The 17890-nt window shown below is 35.9% G+C and overlaps 1 protein-coding gene across 22 annotated transcripts in view; it reads left to right on the top strand.

Moving 5' to 3' along the window:
- Nucleotides 1-17890, top strand: part of WDPCP (WD repeat containing planar cell polarity effector) — a 489024-nt gene that overhangs the window by 89809 nt on the left and 381325 nt on the right. For 2 of the 22 annotated variants that reach the window (XM_057309422.1, XM_026484839.4), the window contains exon 1: nucleotides 5219-5299. The exons of the other annotated variants lie outside the window; for them this stretch is intronic. In XM_057309422.1, the coding sequence (XP_057165405.1) occupies nucleotides 5294-5299 (6 nt within the window). In that variant the 5' untranslated portion in view covers nucleotides 5219-5293. Of the gene's footprint in view, nucleotides 1-5218; nucleotides 5300-17890 lie in introns of those variants that run through there. 22 annotated transcript variants of the gene reach the window in all.

Here is a 17890-nt window from a genome sequence, read left to right as displayed (position 1 = left end):
ATATTCTTAGCATTCTTTTTTCCTTATGTGTAATATATACATTTCAGTTTCTCCTATATAAACTTGATAATGATCATCTATCTAAGTGTATCTCTGTGGTTAATCCCTGGGGTGGATAATTCCTATCCCAAATTCCTCACCCTTTGGCTTTATTTTGTTGCTTCGTGCTTTCTTTACTTTGGTGGCCGCCTCTTTCAATATATCTGGCTGGAAAACAAGAGCTTCTTAACAGCCTGGAGTAGGAAAAATGAGGGAAAAGTTTGTGATTGACAGGCCATGGAGAAGAGAAAAATCAGGCTACTGTTTGGTGGGGGAAGGACGTAGAATTATATTGAATGCCCTCTGTGTCTCAGGTTCATAAAAATGTTCTGCCTTCTGTCTTCTGCCATTTCTGTTTAACAATACATGGTATAGCTACATTTTCAAACTTTTTTTTGTTAAATAGCAAAGAACCTTTTTTTTCAAATTAAAAATTTCATTTTATTCCAATGTGTAAAACAAAAGCGGTATTTTATTTACACAGATATTTTAGTAAGTTTGCATTTGTAATGTTTGCATCAAGTCAGTGAGATTAATCACTTTTTGCTAAAAGCAGAATTTGAAAATGAGTACTGTAGATAATTATGATCTTAGTCTCAGCAACCAATTATTTCTGTGGTTTTAGTTGCTGAATATTGAGATAAGTGGTGAAAAATGGCCCCTGCTAACAGAGGGGCAGGGAGTCACTGTATCACATCCCCACCCCTTTTCTTGGGTTATCTTGAGTGATTATAATTATGTATAGGTTTAAGGCATGTAAAAAAATCTGAAAGATCTTTTGAACTGCTCATCAGGGGTGCTTCCTGTGGTTGAAGTCAGGTAACCTATTCTGAGGGACCACTGACTAGACTGAAAATATGCTTGCTAGCCACATCAACCAGGATACAGCAAATATGGAGGTGGAGAGTTTTGGGGGTATTAGCCATCACACATACTATCATTTTTTTAAAATCTGCCTTTTTGCTTTTGTATGTCAGTGATAGCTCCAGTGCACTTATGCCTTGCCCATGTGATTTAGCAAATGTTTGTAGTCAGGAAATTGGGTATAGGCCCCAGCACCAAAGATAAAGAAGGAAGAAAGCCAGGTGGTGGTCATTTTCAGGTAGGGTAACACTTAAATCCTTGGGCCCTCCCATCTGTTTTTTGACATTGCTTCCTTGGGCTTCTCTCCATCCAGTTGGATCTTTGCATAGATGACATGGTGTAACTCTATCAGATGTATGTAAAATAATTCATAACATATATGAGGCACAAAGGAAAAAAAATATATAATTGTACCCTGCCCCGTTAAGAAATAGAACATTATCAGTGCTTCTAAAGCACCTATATGTCCCTTCACAATTTCATTCCCTTCTTTCAATCCTGAGTTTTGAGTTATTCTCTGGCTTTTCTTCGTAAATTTCTCATTTACATCCTAAGTCATGTTGTGTTTAATTTTGATCATTTTAAAATTTTATATAAATGAAATCATATGTATTTTTCTTCATCTTGCTCCTTTGCTGAGTATAGTTGAGAGTCAATCATGTTGTTGTCTGCTGTGTACTTTATTCTCTATATTAGTGACCTTTGGGTTGTTCTTGATTTTTAAGTATTTCAAACATTGCTACCATATACATTTCTGTACTTGTCTCTCAGTACACATGAGAAGCTCTCGTGGAATTTTTAAAGCTCTTCAGAGGACTGTCTTCAGGAATCCCCTTAGTAGTTTCCACAGTCAGAGACTTCTTCCTGATTTCTTATTTAAACTAATTATAGTTTAACTTGTTTCCTTATATTCTAGAAAGCATAGTGGTTGAACCACCTTCAAAACTCCCAACTGTCTCATGTCTTTGTAATTTTGGGCATGTTATTTAACCTCTCTGGTCTCAGGTCCTCACCTGCAAACTACCTCATGTGGTTGTTGTAAGGATCAATGAATTAATCTATGCAAAGAGCCTGAAACATGGTAAACATTTAATAAATGTTATTATCATTATTCTCTTCTACCCATAATGGAAATGGAAAAAGCTTGTCATTATCTTTTATGAGAGACCCATTTGTACATTTAAATTTATTACTTCCCAGTCCTGTTCTTTTGAAAGCTTACTTATCAGTAAAAATTTACTTATTTATTCCAAAAATTTAAACACTTAACTAGATGCATGGCATTATATAAGTCACTGGGCATACAATCAGCAACTAAACTGATGTCTCTGCCCTTAAGAAACTTAAAAGCTTAGTAGGGTTAGAGACATAAAATAAATACACAAGTGTTGAATTTCAAACTGTTATTAGTGCTATGAAAGGAAATAATATGGACTATGAGGAGGATAAGAGCAAGGAACTGTCTCCTTGAGATGGAGGGACTAGAGAAAGCCCCTTTTAGTAACTGATATTTAAGCTGCAGTAAAAGCAAAGTAGGAAGAGTGTTCCCTATAGGGGGTCATCATGTGCCAGGACTTTCAGGTGAAGATCCTGGTGTGTTGGGGGCCTAGGGGAAGCCAGAGAGGCTAAAACTTAGCAAGGTGGGAGCAGTGAAATTAGAGATATTGGAAGAGATACATGCAAGAACTTGCAGGCCAAGAGCAACAAAGGGGAATTGCAATGAATTTGAAGTTGGTGAGTGGCAGGATCCACTTACATCATAAAGGAGCTGCCTGTAGCATAGAGAAGGTATTAAATATAGATTAGTTGAGGAGGCTGTAATCATTTTCAGAGGTGGCAGATGATAATGGCAGTGGAGATGGAGAGAACTAGACATTCAGAAATATTTAAGGTATAGAATAGACAGACTGGGGGGCGCCTGGGTGGCGTAGTCGTTAAGCGTCTGCCTTCGGCCCAGGGTGTGATCCCAGCGTTCTGGGATCGAGTCCCACATCAAGCTCCTCCGCTAGGAGCCTGCTTCTTCCTCTCCCACTCCCCCTGCTTGTGTTCCCTCTCTCGCTGGCTGTCTCTCTATGTCAAATAAATAAATAAAATCTTAAAAAAAAAAAAAGAATAGACAGACTGGGTGATGGTTGTATTTGTAACCATGGGTAGTGGAAAGAAGGAGGTGTCAAAGATAGCTCTGGTTTTTGATTTATCAACCTTCTTTGCTAACTTTTGAATTGTATTTGTCATTTTTTATTCAATATGCCCAGATTTACAACTTTTCTCTTTAGTTGTATAAACTAATAGAATTTAGTGCTTTTTAAAAATAGATGCTTGGGGTGCCTGTCACAGAGGAATGTGCACTCTTGATCTTGGGGTTGTGAGGTTGAACCCCACGTTGGGTGTAGATTACTTGAGTGAATAAATAAATAAAAACTTTAAAAAAACCTAAAATCTTAATAAAAATAGATGCTTAACTAATGTGAGATTCTTGGTTTTATATACCAAGAATTTCCTGCTTGCTTTTTAGATTACCTAGCAATATGACAATTTTCAAAATTTTTGAGACTTTACAATAAGCAAGGCGCTGGTTAGACAAAGTGAGCGATTCGGAAGTAATTAAATGTAAGCACAGTACCACTGACACCCTATTTTCTTCAGTGGCTCCTAGATGTCTTAAGTATATCTTATAGGGTTTGAATATTTCTTGAATTTTCTGAATATTTCTTTAATTGTCTTCTAGCATATTTTTTATTGGCTCTGACTAGTGGCCATTCATACATTTATTCAGACCCTTATTGAACTTAATTGTATTTTCAATCATGTATTCATAACAACAAGTAAATACGTTTTTGCTCATTTAAAAAGCAATCCTTTTTAGGAAGATCTTAAAACAGTCTCCTACAAGCTCCTACAAAAGGTTGCAGTTTTCTTTTTTTTAAATTGGATTATAGTTGACATACAATGTAACATTAGTTTTAGGTGTACAACATAGGGATTGGACAACTCTGTATGTTATGCTATGCTCCCCACAAGTGTAACTACCATCTGTCACCATACAAAGCTATTACAGTACCATTGGCTATATTCCCTGTGCTGGTGCCTTTTATCCTGAGAGTTGCAGTTGTAAATTCTAATATTGTAGAATTTGATAATCACTCCATACTCAGTCTGTTAATGGCCTTCAAGTCTTAGGATAAATCCTATTTCATTTTACTTCTGTCATTCTAAACAGAAGTAGTCTTATCCTTTTGGTCTTTTTTACATAAATACACTATACTTGATTGTTTTAGGTGTTCTTTAAGGGTCCTTAACGAGGTCCATTATTTTCTTTTTGATGTATTAGGTATTTGATAGTTGCTTCAGCCAGTCATCTGTCCTGACTGAAAATATTTAGCTAACACTGGGCCTACAACCAGTTCTAAAAAACATTTATTATTTCCCTTTGGGTAGTTCTTATTCATTGATAACACTTCCAAATGAAATTATAACCAGTTCATTACAGGCATGTGTCATATGAAATCTAAACGACTTTCTAAACTTTCTCTTTTGTTCCCTCATCAGACTATTAAAAAAAAAAGTGTTGCCAGGGTGCCTGGCTGGCTCAGTCACTAGAGCATGAGACTCTTGATCTTGGGGTCATGAGTTCGAGCCCCATGTTGGGCACAGAGATTACTTAAAGAAAAATACATTGCCTAATAATCCTGTTTTTTAAAATTTAATTTTTCCCTTTTACTTTTCTAGAGATAAAAGTTAGATTCATGAGCATAAAGTTTTCAACATCACTGAATCTAATGTCCTGCTACATTCAACATTCTGTGTCTTAATGGAATTTTTCTAATCTTTTGGTACTTTCTTTAAAATTTTTTAATGGATTTTTCTCAAAGATAAGTATTAACTCAGTTCCTTTAACTTTGAAGATGCCTTTCATTGAACTTTTAGATTTAAAAAAGATCAGCTAAGTCCTCTTTAATTAGGCTATTGCTTATTTATACTTGGTTTTCTACCCAAACAATTATTTTTGTGTGTTTTCCAAGTTTTTTGGGGGAAAAGAAAATCATTTTGTGTGTTTAGGGAGTACATGCTGTTATGTTGGCTGTGGGCTTCTGCATTTCATTCCTTTTTAAATGACTACAGCTAATTTTGTGATTTTATGTAACTTAAGAGTGACTCAGAAGTCAGCGCAGTTTTAAGTTTTAGTAGTTTCAGAAGTATAAATGCTACAGACTTAAAAAGAAATCATTTGAAATTTTAACTATTGAAATTTCTCTTATATTCATGTTTTTATGGATTTCAAATAGCAAAATTTTAATTTTAATTTTTTGTTTCAGTCCTTTTGATTGAAGATGGCAGACATTGAAGAAAAAGTTACCTGTGCTCTTGATTAGCTGAAATCAAGTTCACAATGATAGTAAGAAGAAAATTCACTTCCTATTATAAGAAGGAGGCTCCACACAAACGTATAATTAACAACTAGATGAAAAGCTCAGGGACATTGGACTTAGTTTATGTTAAACCTAGATCTGGGAGATGCCAGCAAGGTAGAGACTATGGCTAAAATTGAGACAGTGTTGGCACAGAGTCCCCAAAACATGCATTGAACATCTGCTGAACCAAATATTCTAAAAACCCCAGGTTATCGAATTCTAACAGTGAAACTCCAAAGCATGCCTACTTGTTCAAATACTGCAAAAATGTTTACTGTGCTACGTTAGACTGCTGACAAGTAATAAAGTGAAAAATTGAAAATTTTCTAATTATATTTTTTACATGTTGACCTTTTCTGATGAAGCACATTTCTACCTAAATGGCAAGATTGTTTATCACATGTTAGTTGTGGTGTTTGTTGTACAGAAAAGCCTCAGAAAATTTGACAACATGAGAATCCTCAAAGTTAACATTAGTGTGCTGTTAAGAAGTCTTGCATTATTGGCCCCCTTTTTTTTATTGAGATATAATTCATAGACCATGCAATTCACCCTTTTAAAGTGTACAATTCAGTGATTGTTAGTGCACTCACAAAGTTTGCAACCGTCACCACTCTCTAAATCAGATCATTTTCATCATACCTGAAAAAAAAAATCCATATGCATTAGCTGTCACTCTCCATCTTTCCCGCTGTCCAGCCCCTAGCAACTAATCTTTCTGTCTCTATGGATTTGCCCAGTCCATATGTTTCATAGAAATGGACTTAGATAATATGTGACCTTTTGTGTCTTTTGACTCTTTCTTTTTGAAGAATCTATAATCAATGATGATTCTGACTTGCAGTGTGTTAGATTTTTTAAATTTCCACATTGTGGTGGTTATATTATTAAATAATAACATTTTCAGCAAGACAAAATACTTGTTACTGTGTTTTTAGCATATGTGACAGTTTCTGCATGACACTTTTTTGAATTAGTGGACATCTTCTTGCTTGCTCTCTTCTGTCACCTGTTCTATTTTCATTAGATGTTTTTGTGAGGTCATTTCAAAACTATTGTATAATCATCAAAACCTTTTTCTTTAAAAGATTTTATTTATTTATTTGAGAGAGAGTGAGAGGGAGACACAGAGGAAGAGGGAAAGGGAAAAGCAGACTCCCCGCTCACCAGGGAGCCCAATGTGGAGCTTGATCCCAGGATCACAGGGTCACGAGCTGAGCCAAAGGCAGACACTTAACTGACTGAGCCACCCAGGTGCCCCTAATCATCAAAACCTTATTCTTTGGATGATCTTAGGACTAGAACTACAAATGAAATTCTTTTCAGTCAGTGAACCAGTATTGGGCTATATGTGTGTGTATATATACGTGTGTATTTGTGTATGGTACCTACAAATATTTCTTAGCTATGTCCAAGGAGAGGATCTAGAAGCACTAACAATCTAGTAGCAGTGAGCACACTTGTGTCCAGATCTTGGTTTCTAGATGTTATTCTCCACTAAAAGGAATTAGGGCTTCTTAGTTTTGTTTTGTTTTTTCTTTTTCTTTTTTGTTCCTTTTCTCTTTTTTTTGGATCAGGCTTTATTATAATTTTTTTTTTTCCAAAATCAGACTTTTCTTAAACAAATCAAAGGACACCTCTTTGAAGGTCCAAACAGTCTCCACTGGAAGCAAGGTGGAACTCTGCAGAGGACTGACCTGTGGGAAGGAACAGCCAAAACACAACAGCAGAGTGCACACAGTATACATCCCAAACACTTCCTGAAGCTTCAGGCTCTGGACAGTGTATGACCCTCTCTTAATATGGCATTTGTCTCAGGAGCAGGAAACATAGCAAGCTTTTATAACACACTAATGACAGAAACCTAGACATAATGACAAGACGGAGGCATTCTCCCCAAAAGAATGATCAAGAAGAAATCACAGCCAGGGATTTCTGAACAAGAATTTAGAACACCAGTCATAAGACTAGCTGTGCTTGAAAGTATAGAAGATACCAGAGAAACCCCTGCTGCAGAGTTAAAAGACCTAAAAACTAATCAGGCTAAAATAAAAAATGCTGTAATTGAGGTGCAAAACTGACTGGATGTAATCACAATGAGGATAGAAGAAGCAGAGGATTCAATAGGTGGTATAGAAGATAAAATTATGGAAAATAATGAAGCTGAAAAGAAGAGGGAAAGAAAACTATTAGATCACGAATATAGACTTAGGGAACTCAGCGATTCCACAAAGTGCAATAATATCCATATCATAGGAGCCCCAGAAGAAGAGTGGGGAAAAAAGGGGCAGAAAGTTTATTTGAACAAATTATAGCTGAGAACTTCCCTAATCTGGGGAAGAAAACAGGCACTCAAGTCCAAGAGGCCTGAAGAACTCCCCTCAAAACCAACAAAAACAGATCAACACCAAGACATGGCATAGTGAAACTTGCAAAATACAAAGATAAAGAGAGAATTTGGAAAGCAGCTAGGGACAAAGGGTCCTTAACCTATAAGGGTAGACACATAAGTTTAGCAGCACACCTGCCCACAGAAACTGAGTCAGAAGAGAATGAGATGAAATATTCAATATGCTAAATGGGAAAAATATGCAGCCAAGAATACTATATTCAGCAAAGCTGTCATTCAGAATAAAAGGAGAGATGAAGAGTTTCCAAGACAAGCAAAGACTAAAGGGAGATCATGAACACAAAACCAGCTCTGCAAGAAATCAAAGGGGATCCTTTGAGTGGGAAATAGAGACCAAAAGCAATGAAGACTAGAAGGGACCAGAGACAATCCACAGGAACAGTGACTTTACAGGTATAAATGGCACTAAATTCATATCTATCAGTAATGACTCTGAATGTAAATGGACTCAATGCTCCAATCAAAAGACATAGGGTATCAGAATGGATTAAAAAACAAGACCCATTGGTATGCTGCTTATAAGAAAGTCATTTTAAACCCAAAGACACCTCCAGATTGGAAGTGAGGGGGTGGAGGACCATTTATCCTGCTAATGGATATCAAAAGAAAGCTGGTTTAGCCATACACATATCAGACAAAGTAGACTTTAAACCAAAGACTGTAGCAAGAGATGAAGAAGGGCACTATGTCATAATAAAGGGGTTTATCCAACAAGAAGACTAACAATTGTAAATACTTAGGCCCCCAACATGGGAGCACCCAGTTATATAAATCGATAGCAAGGTTAAGGAAACTCATTGATAATAATATAATAATAGTAGGGGACTTAAACACCCCATTCAGGGCAATGGACAGATCATCTAACCGGCAGATTAACAAGGAAACAATGGCTTTGAATGACACACTGGACCAGAGGGACTTAACAGATATATTCAGAGCATTTCATCCTAAAGCAGCAGAATACACATTCTTTTTTGAATGCACATGGAACATTCTTCAAAATAGATCCATACTGGGTCACAAGTCCCGCCTTAACTGGTTCAAAAAGATTGAGATCATACCATGCCTATTTTCAGACCACAACACTATGAAACTTGAAGTCTACCACAAGAAAAAATTTGGAAAGACCACAGTTACATGGAGGATAAAGGGCATCCTACTAAAGAATGAATGGGTTAACCAGGAAATTAAAGAAATTTTAAAAAGTACATGGAAGAAAAGGAAAATGAAAACACGACAGTCCGAAACCTTTGGGATGCAGCAAAGATAGTCATAAGAGGAAAGTATGTAGCAATTCAGTCTTTCCTCATGAAGCAAGAAAAGTCTCAAATACACAGCCTAATTTTACACATAAAGGAGCTGGAGAAAGAACAGCAAATAAAGCCTAAAACCAGCAGAACAAGGGACATTAAGATTAGAGCAGAAATCAATGAATAAAAGTTAAAAAAAAAACAAAAACCCAGTAGAACAGATCAACAAAGCTAGGAGCTGGTTCTTTGAAAGAATTAACAAAATTGATAACTCCCTAGCCCGACTTACCAAAAAGAAAATGGTAAGGACCCAAATAAATAAAATCACAAAGGAAAGATGAGAGATCACAACCAACACTGCAGAAATACAAACAATTATAATAGAAGTTTATGAGCAATTGTATGTCAATAAATTGGGCAATCTGGAAGAAATTCCTAGGAACATATAGTACCAAAACTGAAAGAGGAAGAAATAGAAAATTTGAGCAGACCCATAACCAGCAAAGAAATTGAATCAGCAATCAAGAATCTCCCCAACAAACAAGAGTCCAGGCTGGATGGCTTCCTGGGTGAATTCTACCAAACATTTAAAGAAGAATTAATATGTATTCTTCTGAAAATATTCCAAAAAGTAGAAATAGAAAGAAAACTTTGAAATTCATCCTATGAAGCCTGCATGAACCTCAACATCATAAAGGCCACATATGAAGACCCATAGCTAATACCATCTTCCATGGCAAAAAGGTGAAAACTTTTCCCCTAAGGTCAGGAACATGGCAGGGATGTCCACTCTCACCACTGTTGTTCAACATAGTACTAGAGGTTCTAGCCTCAGTAATCAGACGACAAAAAGAAATACAAGGCATCCATATCAGCAAGGAAGAAGTGAAACTTTCACTCTTTGCAGACAAAGTGATACTCTATATAGAAAACCCGAAAGACTCCAACCAAAAAATTGCTAGAACTGATACAGGAATTCAGCAAAGGCACAGGATATGAAATCAATGTATAGAAATCTGTTCCATTTCTATACACCAAAATGAAGGAACAGAAAGAGAAATCAAGGAATCAATCCCATTTACAATTGCATCAAAACTGATAAGATACGGAGGAATAAACCTAACCAAAGAGGTAAAGACCTGTACTGTGAAAATTGTAAAACACTGATGAAAGAAATTGAAGAAGACACAAAGAAATGCAAAAACACTCCATGCTCATGCATTGGAAGAACAAATACTGTTCAAATATCTGTACTACCCAAAGCAGTCAACTTTCAATGCAATCCCTATCAAAATAACACCCATGTTTTTCACAGAACTAGAACAAACAAGTCTAACATTTGTATGGAACCAGAAAAGACCCCAAATAGCCAAAGTAATGTTAAAAAAGAAAACCAAAGCTGGAGGCATCACAATTCCTGACTTCACGCTGTATTACAGAGCTGTAATCATCAGGGCAGTGTGGTTCTGACACAAAAACAGACACATAGATCAATGGAATGGAATAGAGAATCTGGAAATTGACTCACAACTGTCTGGTCAACTGATTTTTGACAAAGCAAGAGAGAATATCCAATGGAAAAAAGAGTCTCTCAACCAATGGTGTTGGGAAAAGTAGACAGTGACGTGCAGAAGAATGAAACTGTACTACTTTTTTACACCATATACAAAATAAACTCAAAATGGATGGAAGACCTACATGTGAGATAAGAAACCATAAAAATCCTAGAGGAGAACAAAGGCAGCAACCTCTTTGACCTTGGCTGTAGGAACTTATTACTGTACATGTCTCAGGAGGTAAGGGAGACAAAAGCAAAAAGGAACAATTGGGACTTCATCAAGATAAGAAGCTTCTGCACAGTGAAGGAAACCATCAACTAAATTAAAAGAGAAACTTCAAAGCGGGAGAAGGTATTTTCAGGTGACATTTTAAATATAGGGCTAATACCCAAAATCTGTAAAGAACTTACAAAACTCAACACCCAGAAAATAAACAATCCAGTTAAGAAATGGGCAGAAGACATGACTAGACATTTCTCCAAAGAAGACATGCAAATGGTTAACAGACACATGAAAGAATGCTGAATACCATTCATCATCAAGGAAGTACAAATCAAAACCACAATGAGATACTAGCTCACACCTGTCAATGACTAAAATTAACAACCCAGGAAACAAGAGATGTTGGCAAGGATGCAAAGAAAGGGAATTCTCTTGCACTGTTGGTGGGAATGCAAACTGATGCAGCCCCTGGTTACCCAAAAAGTTAAAAATAGAACTGCCCCATGGCCCAGTAATTGCAGTACTGGGTATTTACCCAAAGGATACAAAAATAGATTCAAAGGGGCACATGCACCCCAATGTTTATAGCAGCAATGTCCACAATAGACAAGATATGGAAAGACCCCAAATGTCCATCGACTGATGAATGCATAAAGAAGATGTGGTATGTATATATACGTATATACACATACATAGAATATATACACACACACATACATATATACATGTGATGGAATATTATTCAGCCATCAAAAAGAGTGAAATCTTGCCATTTGCAATGATGTGGATGGAACTAGCCTGTATTATGCTAAGTGAAATAAATCAGAGAAAGACAACTACCATATGATTTCACTCATATGTGGAATTTAAGAGATAAACAGATGAGCGTAGGGGAAGAGAAAGAAAAATAAAATAACATAAAAACAGAGACAAACCATAAGAGCCTCAACTGTAGAGAACAAACAGGGCTGCTGGAGGGGAGGTGGGTGGGGGGATGGGCTAAATGGGTGATGGGTATTAAGGAGGGTATGTTTTGTGATGAGCATTGGGTGTTATACGTAAGTGATCACTAAATTCTCCTGAAACCAATTCTACACCATGTGTTAACTAGGTTGAATTTAAATAAAATTCTGAAAGAAAAAAGAAAAAATCTCCTTTGGCAGCCCTTATAGCAATAATTTATTTATGCAAAATTATCAGTGGATACTATAGTGAGTGAAAGTTTGATGAAAAGCAGGATATTTGCATATTCAAAATATCTTCCCATAAAATACTTAGTAATTTTTTTAAAATAAGAACAGTTGTGCCTTGAATATAGCAAGGTTGACATGGGACTTTCGATTTTTTTTTAATCTTAAAAAAATACCCTGTCCTCCAAAGTACATAAATCATTTCTAAACAGAGATGCATTAAAGAAAAATAGCATCCTAGAGGACAAAACACTTGAGGCATTTATCTCTTGACCTTACCAGATGACAGACCTTGAAGGAACTTAAAAGCTACAAAATAACTGGCTCTGACATGTATCAAGATGGAGGAAATACTTTCCACAACTTTGAAATAAGTGCTTAGTCTTTAAAGAGAACAAAAGAAAAAGTATCATATTTCATAAATAGAATTTAACTGTTGAATAGTTCACATTATTCATTTGTGATTTTGTTGTTACTTGGGGAAAGCTAATAAAGTTAAGTCACGCTTATTTTTTATATCCACTCTTTTCCTCCCCACTTCCCACCCCCCTTCTAGTAGTGTGAAGTGAAACTGAAAGCTTTAAAAATTTCATTGCTTACCTCAGGTGTCAGTGAAAAGTGCGTTGGATGCTTTTCTTTCACTGCCATTAGGTCCACACAGGTCAAATTTCAGTTTACACCTCTTAGTTGGCATTTGTGTTCTTCTGTAGTTTAGTGGTAACCTGTGTTTCTTACTTTTCTTAACTTTACCACCCGGTAGAAATCATCTTGACACATTTTTATTTATTTTACCCTGTAAAAAATTTTTTGCTTCTAATTACATGTGGTTCTCTCACCTCTGTTCTTTTCTGAATGTTTGCTACTCATCTATCAAAATATATTGTGGATTTCTGTTTGTTTTGGGAAGCTGTTCCTAGGCCTCCTGGTCCATGATGATTTCTCTGTATTAAGACATCTTACAGCTTGTTTGTTAAAGCCTTTTCTTTGGCATTTTATCTTTAAATCTTCTGCATTTTTGTTTTCTTATTTGCGTCTGTACCCTTTTGTCTTCTCAACTAATTTGTAAACTCCAAAAGAGGAGATACTGTATTTGTACCTCCCAGTCTTTCTGACAGTGCCTAGGTGACTTCGTAGTTGAATTACTTTTTAATGTACACAGTTATCCTTTAAGCACTTATTACCTAAAATGGATATAAATCCTTTAAAATTGGCATATTATTATTACTTTTTGGAATCTGCTTAAAATTAAAATGATTTCTCAAAATGAATTGGAGTAGGTATACTTTTTTCTCTTGGAATAACTGGGAAAAACAACAAAAAAGAGAATGAATAGAGAAAAAAAATTTTTTAATAAAGGAAGTTATCTCTCAACATTCTGTTCAGTTTAAGGATGCCCAAACACTCACATATTAAATATGACACCAGTGAAAGAAATTTTTATAGTTTTCTTTGGGGGGAATATAATACAGCACTTACCTTTTTAATAGAATGTAGAATATAAATTTTTAAAAGAGAGAAAGAGTACAAACAGTGGGGAGAAGTAGAGGGAGAGAGGGAGCGGGAGAGGAAGAAGCAGACTCCCTGCTGAGCAGGGGGCCTGATGTGGGGCTCAATCCCAGGACCCTGAGATTATGACCTGACCCGAAAGCAGATGCTTAACCAACTGAGCCATCCGGGCATCCCTAAAATGTTGTTTTAAAGAAAGCAAGAAAGTACTGATGCTTAGTTGTTTACTAGGTTAAGAAGAGTTAGGAAAGAAAGAATAAGTTGGGGATACGTTAAAGAAGGGCAACTAGAAATCTAGATAATAAAAAAATATTCATTATCCTTTCAGTTGGGTACCTCTGATCTGAACAGATGATTCACATGTGTGTAGTTGCTTTTAGGGAACCAAAACATTATGCCAGCATTTTGCCTTTAATATATTTTGGGACTTAATTGCTTTAATGTTATCTAAGATCACTGTGGCCAGCATTTGTTGCCATTATAGTTGTTGTATTTTTGACGAGACAGATTTTTAAAATATCCAAAGCTTTCAGTATGGGAAACTTCTTTTTTCTCTTTTGGCTATTATTTTTCAAAAATAATAGGCATCTGTAAACTTACCATTGGGGCAGCGGTGGGGGTGGAGGCAGTGACTCTGGCAACAACCCATAGCTTAATGTTATATTGCTGAGGTTCATTCATATTGTTGCATGTCACTATGGTTCATTTGTTTTAACTGCTGTATGGTATTCTGTTTGAATATTCCATGGTTTATTCATTTATTGTCTTGGTGATGGACATTTGGGTTTCCAGATTTTGGTATTCTGAAGACAGGTACATTCTTATACATTTCTAGTATGTGTTTTGGGAAATGTATACCTATAAGTTAGAAGTGCTAGGCCATATGGTATATGAATGCTCAGTTTTAGGAGATAATGTCCAACGCAACTATTTTCTAAAGTGTTAATTCCTTCAAGTTGCCTTCTGAATCATTTTGACACGATACCCATAGTCTTTGAGAGCTTCCTTGTATTCAAATATGATAAGATGTCTGAGGCCCAGCTTGTAGATTTTCTGTTCTAGATTTGGAATTAGCCATTGCCCCAAGGAGCCTTGGTCCTTTTGGAAATATATGTAGAGGCCACAATTTGGGCAGGAGGAGTGCGCATTATTGAATTCATTATTTTTTTCTAGGCCTTCTTAGTGGATGGAGCTAGGAAATATGTATTTTTGGGGGGGAGAAATACATCATAAGTTCATACTGATATTCTGACTCAAATTCAGCAAGACAGGGTTTTTAACTTTTTTGGTTTTATTGTGTCTTTTCACATGCTTAAAATTTTGGTTCTAAATGATAATCAACATAATTACTTAAACTTAATCTAAAACAGCTAGGATTTTAGCATAGCAATATCATTACTATCAATATGACTATCAAAAACAGTAATTTCTTGGCATTTCTCCCTTCTCCCTCCCTTAGGATATTCCGTTAGGCATGAATAGCAAATTGCTGTGTTTTAAAGTCACTTAAAGTAATTCTTGGCGTGTTTGAACTTCATTTCTTTTTTATCAGTTATTTTACCTAAAATTTTTTAATTAAGTTTTTTATTTTAATTCCGGTATAGTTAACATACAGTGTTACATTAGTTTCAGGGGTACAATATAGTGATTCAACAATTCTGTACATTACTCAGTGCTTAGCATGATAAATGTACTCTTTAGGTGTGCCTGGTGGCTTAGCCGTTAAGCGTCTGCGTTCGGCTCAGGTCATGATCCCAGGGTCCTGGGATCGAGCCCTGCATCGGGCTCCCTACTCGGCGGGAAGCCTGCTTCTCCCTCTCACACTCTTCTTGTGTTTCCTCTATTGCTGTCTCTCTCTGTCAAATAAATAAATAAAATCTTTAAAAAAAATGTACTCTTTCACCTATTTCACCCATCCCCCCCCACCAATCTCCTGGTAACTATCTGTTCTCTATAGTTAAGAGCCCGTTTCTAGGTTTGTCTGTCTCTTTTCTTACCCTTTGCTCATTTGTTTCTTAAATTTCACATATGAGTGAATCATGGTATTTGTCTTTCTCTGACTTGCTTATTTTGCTTAGCATTAATACTCTTGTTCCATTCATGTTATTGCAAATGGTAAGATTTCATTCTTTTTTATGGCTGAATAATATTCCATTGCATATGCATACATATGTGTGTGTACACACACATACACACCCACATCTTCTTTATTCATCCATCTATTGATGGGTACTTGGGCTGTTTTCATAATTTGACTATTGTAAATAATGCTGCAATAAACATAGGGGTGCATGTATCCCTTTGAATTTGTGTTTTTTTTTGGGGGGGGGGGTAACTACCCAGTAGTGTGATTACTGGATTGCAGGGTAGTTCCAGTTTTAACTTTATGAGGAACTTCCATACTGTTTTCCAGAGTGGCTGCACCAGTTTGCACTGCCACCAACAGGTTCCTATTTCTCCACATCCTCACCAACACTTGTTGTTTCTTCTGTTTTTTATTTTAGCCATTCTGACAGCTATGAGGTGATATCTTATTGTGGTTTTGATTTGTATTTCCCTTAAGATGAGTGATGTTGAGAATCTTTTCATGTGTTTGTTGGCCATCTGTATATCTTCTTTGGAGAAATGCATGTTCACGTCTTTTGCCCATTTTTTAATTGGATTATTTGTGGTGTTGAGTCGTATCAGTTCTTTATATATTTTGGATAATAACCTTTTATTGGAAATGTCATTTGCAGATGTTTTCTTCCATTCAGTAGGTTGTCTTTTAGTTTTGTTGATTGTTTCCTTTGCTGTGCAGAAGCTTTTTATTTTGTTGTAGTCCTAGTAGTTTATTTTTGCTTTCGTTTCCCTTGTTTTAGGAGACATATCTAGAAAAAATTTGCTACATCTGATGTCAGAGAAATTACTCCCTGTGCTTTCTTCTTATTTTTATAGTTTCAGGTCTCACATTTAGGTCCTTAATCCATTTTGAGTTTATTTTTGTGTATGGTGTAAGAAAGTGATCCAGTTTCATTCTTCTGCTTGTTGCTGTCCAGTTCTCTCAACACCCTTTGTTGAAGAGACTGTCTTTTTCCCATTGCATATTTTTTCCTCCTTTGTTGAAGATTAATTGAGCATATAAATATGGGTTTATTTCTGGGCTCTCTATTCAGTTTTATTGATCTATATGCCTGTTTTTGTGCCAGTACCATACTAGTTTGATTACTACAACTTTGTAGTACAACTTGAAATCTGGGATTGTGATACTTCCAGCTTTGTTTTTCCTTTTCAAGGTTGCTTTGGCTATTTGGGATCCTTTGTGGTTCCATATAAATTCTAGGATTGTTCATTCTAGTTCTGTGAAAAATGTTGTTGGTATTTTTATAGGGATTTCATTAAATTGGTAGGTTACTTTGGGTAGTGTGGACATTTTAATGTGTTCTTCCAACCCATGAGCATGGAATATCTTTCTTCAAGATCTTTTATCAATGTTTTATAGTGTCTCTTTCTCTTTCTCTTACTCTCTAGGTAACTTTTTTTTTTTTTTAACTTTTTGGTTTATCCTTCCATTTAAAAAAATAAGCATTCATGTATCTCTTTAGCAGATAAAAAGCAGGATACTGTACATTCTGTGCTTTTTTTCATTAATCCTGATATCCTGGATATCAAATTGTAGGAGTATATAGAGATACCTTATATTCCTTTTTAAAGCCTCATAGAACTCTGTGTGTATGTACCATGGTTTTTTCATCCACTTCCCTTTTGATAGATATTTGAGTTGTTTCTGTTACTTTGCTATTATAAATGATGTTACAGTGAATTGCATTGGGCATATGTTTTGTATTTTTGACATTATTAGAAGGATTGCTGGGTTTGAAAGTAAATGTGTATTTCTTTTTTAAAGAAAGATTTTTATTAGAAAGTGCGAGAGAGTGAGTGAACATGGCGGGAGGAGGAGAGGGAAAGGGTGAGAGAAACTCAAGCAGACTCCATGCCGAGTGCTTCAAATCATGGGGCAGTGTGAATTTTACTTAGCTATCTTCTTTCTTACCTATGAATATTTTTATTATATGGTCACATGTTGTACTTTCACCTGCTGTATATTAAGGATACCCTTGATCTGATATCCCAGAGCCCTCTCTTCGGAGGAATGAGATCTATTGGATTTGTTTTTCCTATGCCATACAGTATTTTTAAATAAGGGGCTTGTATAGCAATCTGAATAATTGTCTAGCACAGAGAGTCTGTTTTTCATTTCTTAGCACATGGTTTCTCTTGTGGCTATTGAAATCAGTCTAATTGTTGCTTATTTTAAGTCAGTCTGTCTAACTTCTTTTAAGATCTTGGCTTTGTCTTTGGTCTTCTTCAGTTTCACTGTGATGTGTCTGTGCATGAATTTTTATTTCTTTTTAAATCCATCTTTGAATTTGTTGAGCTTTTGGAATCTGTAGATTCT

The sequence above is a fragment of the Ursus arctos genome, unplaced genomic scaffold (assembly GCF_023065955.2).
Source record: "Ursus arctos isolate Adak ecotype North America unplaced genomic scaffold, UrsArc2.0 scaffold_8, whole genome shotgun sequence".
NCBI classification, from domain to species: domain Eukaryota; kingdom Metazoa; phylum Chordata; class Mammalia; order Carnivora; family Ursidae; genus Ursus; species Ursus arctos.
This window is presented reverse-complemented; position numbering and strand designations above follow the sequence as displayed.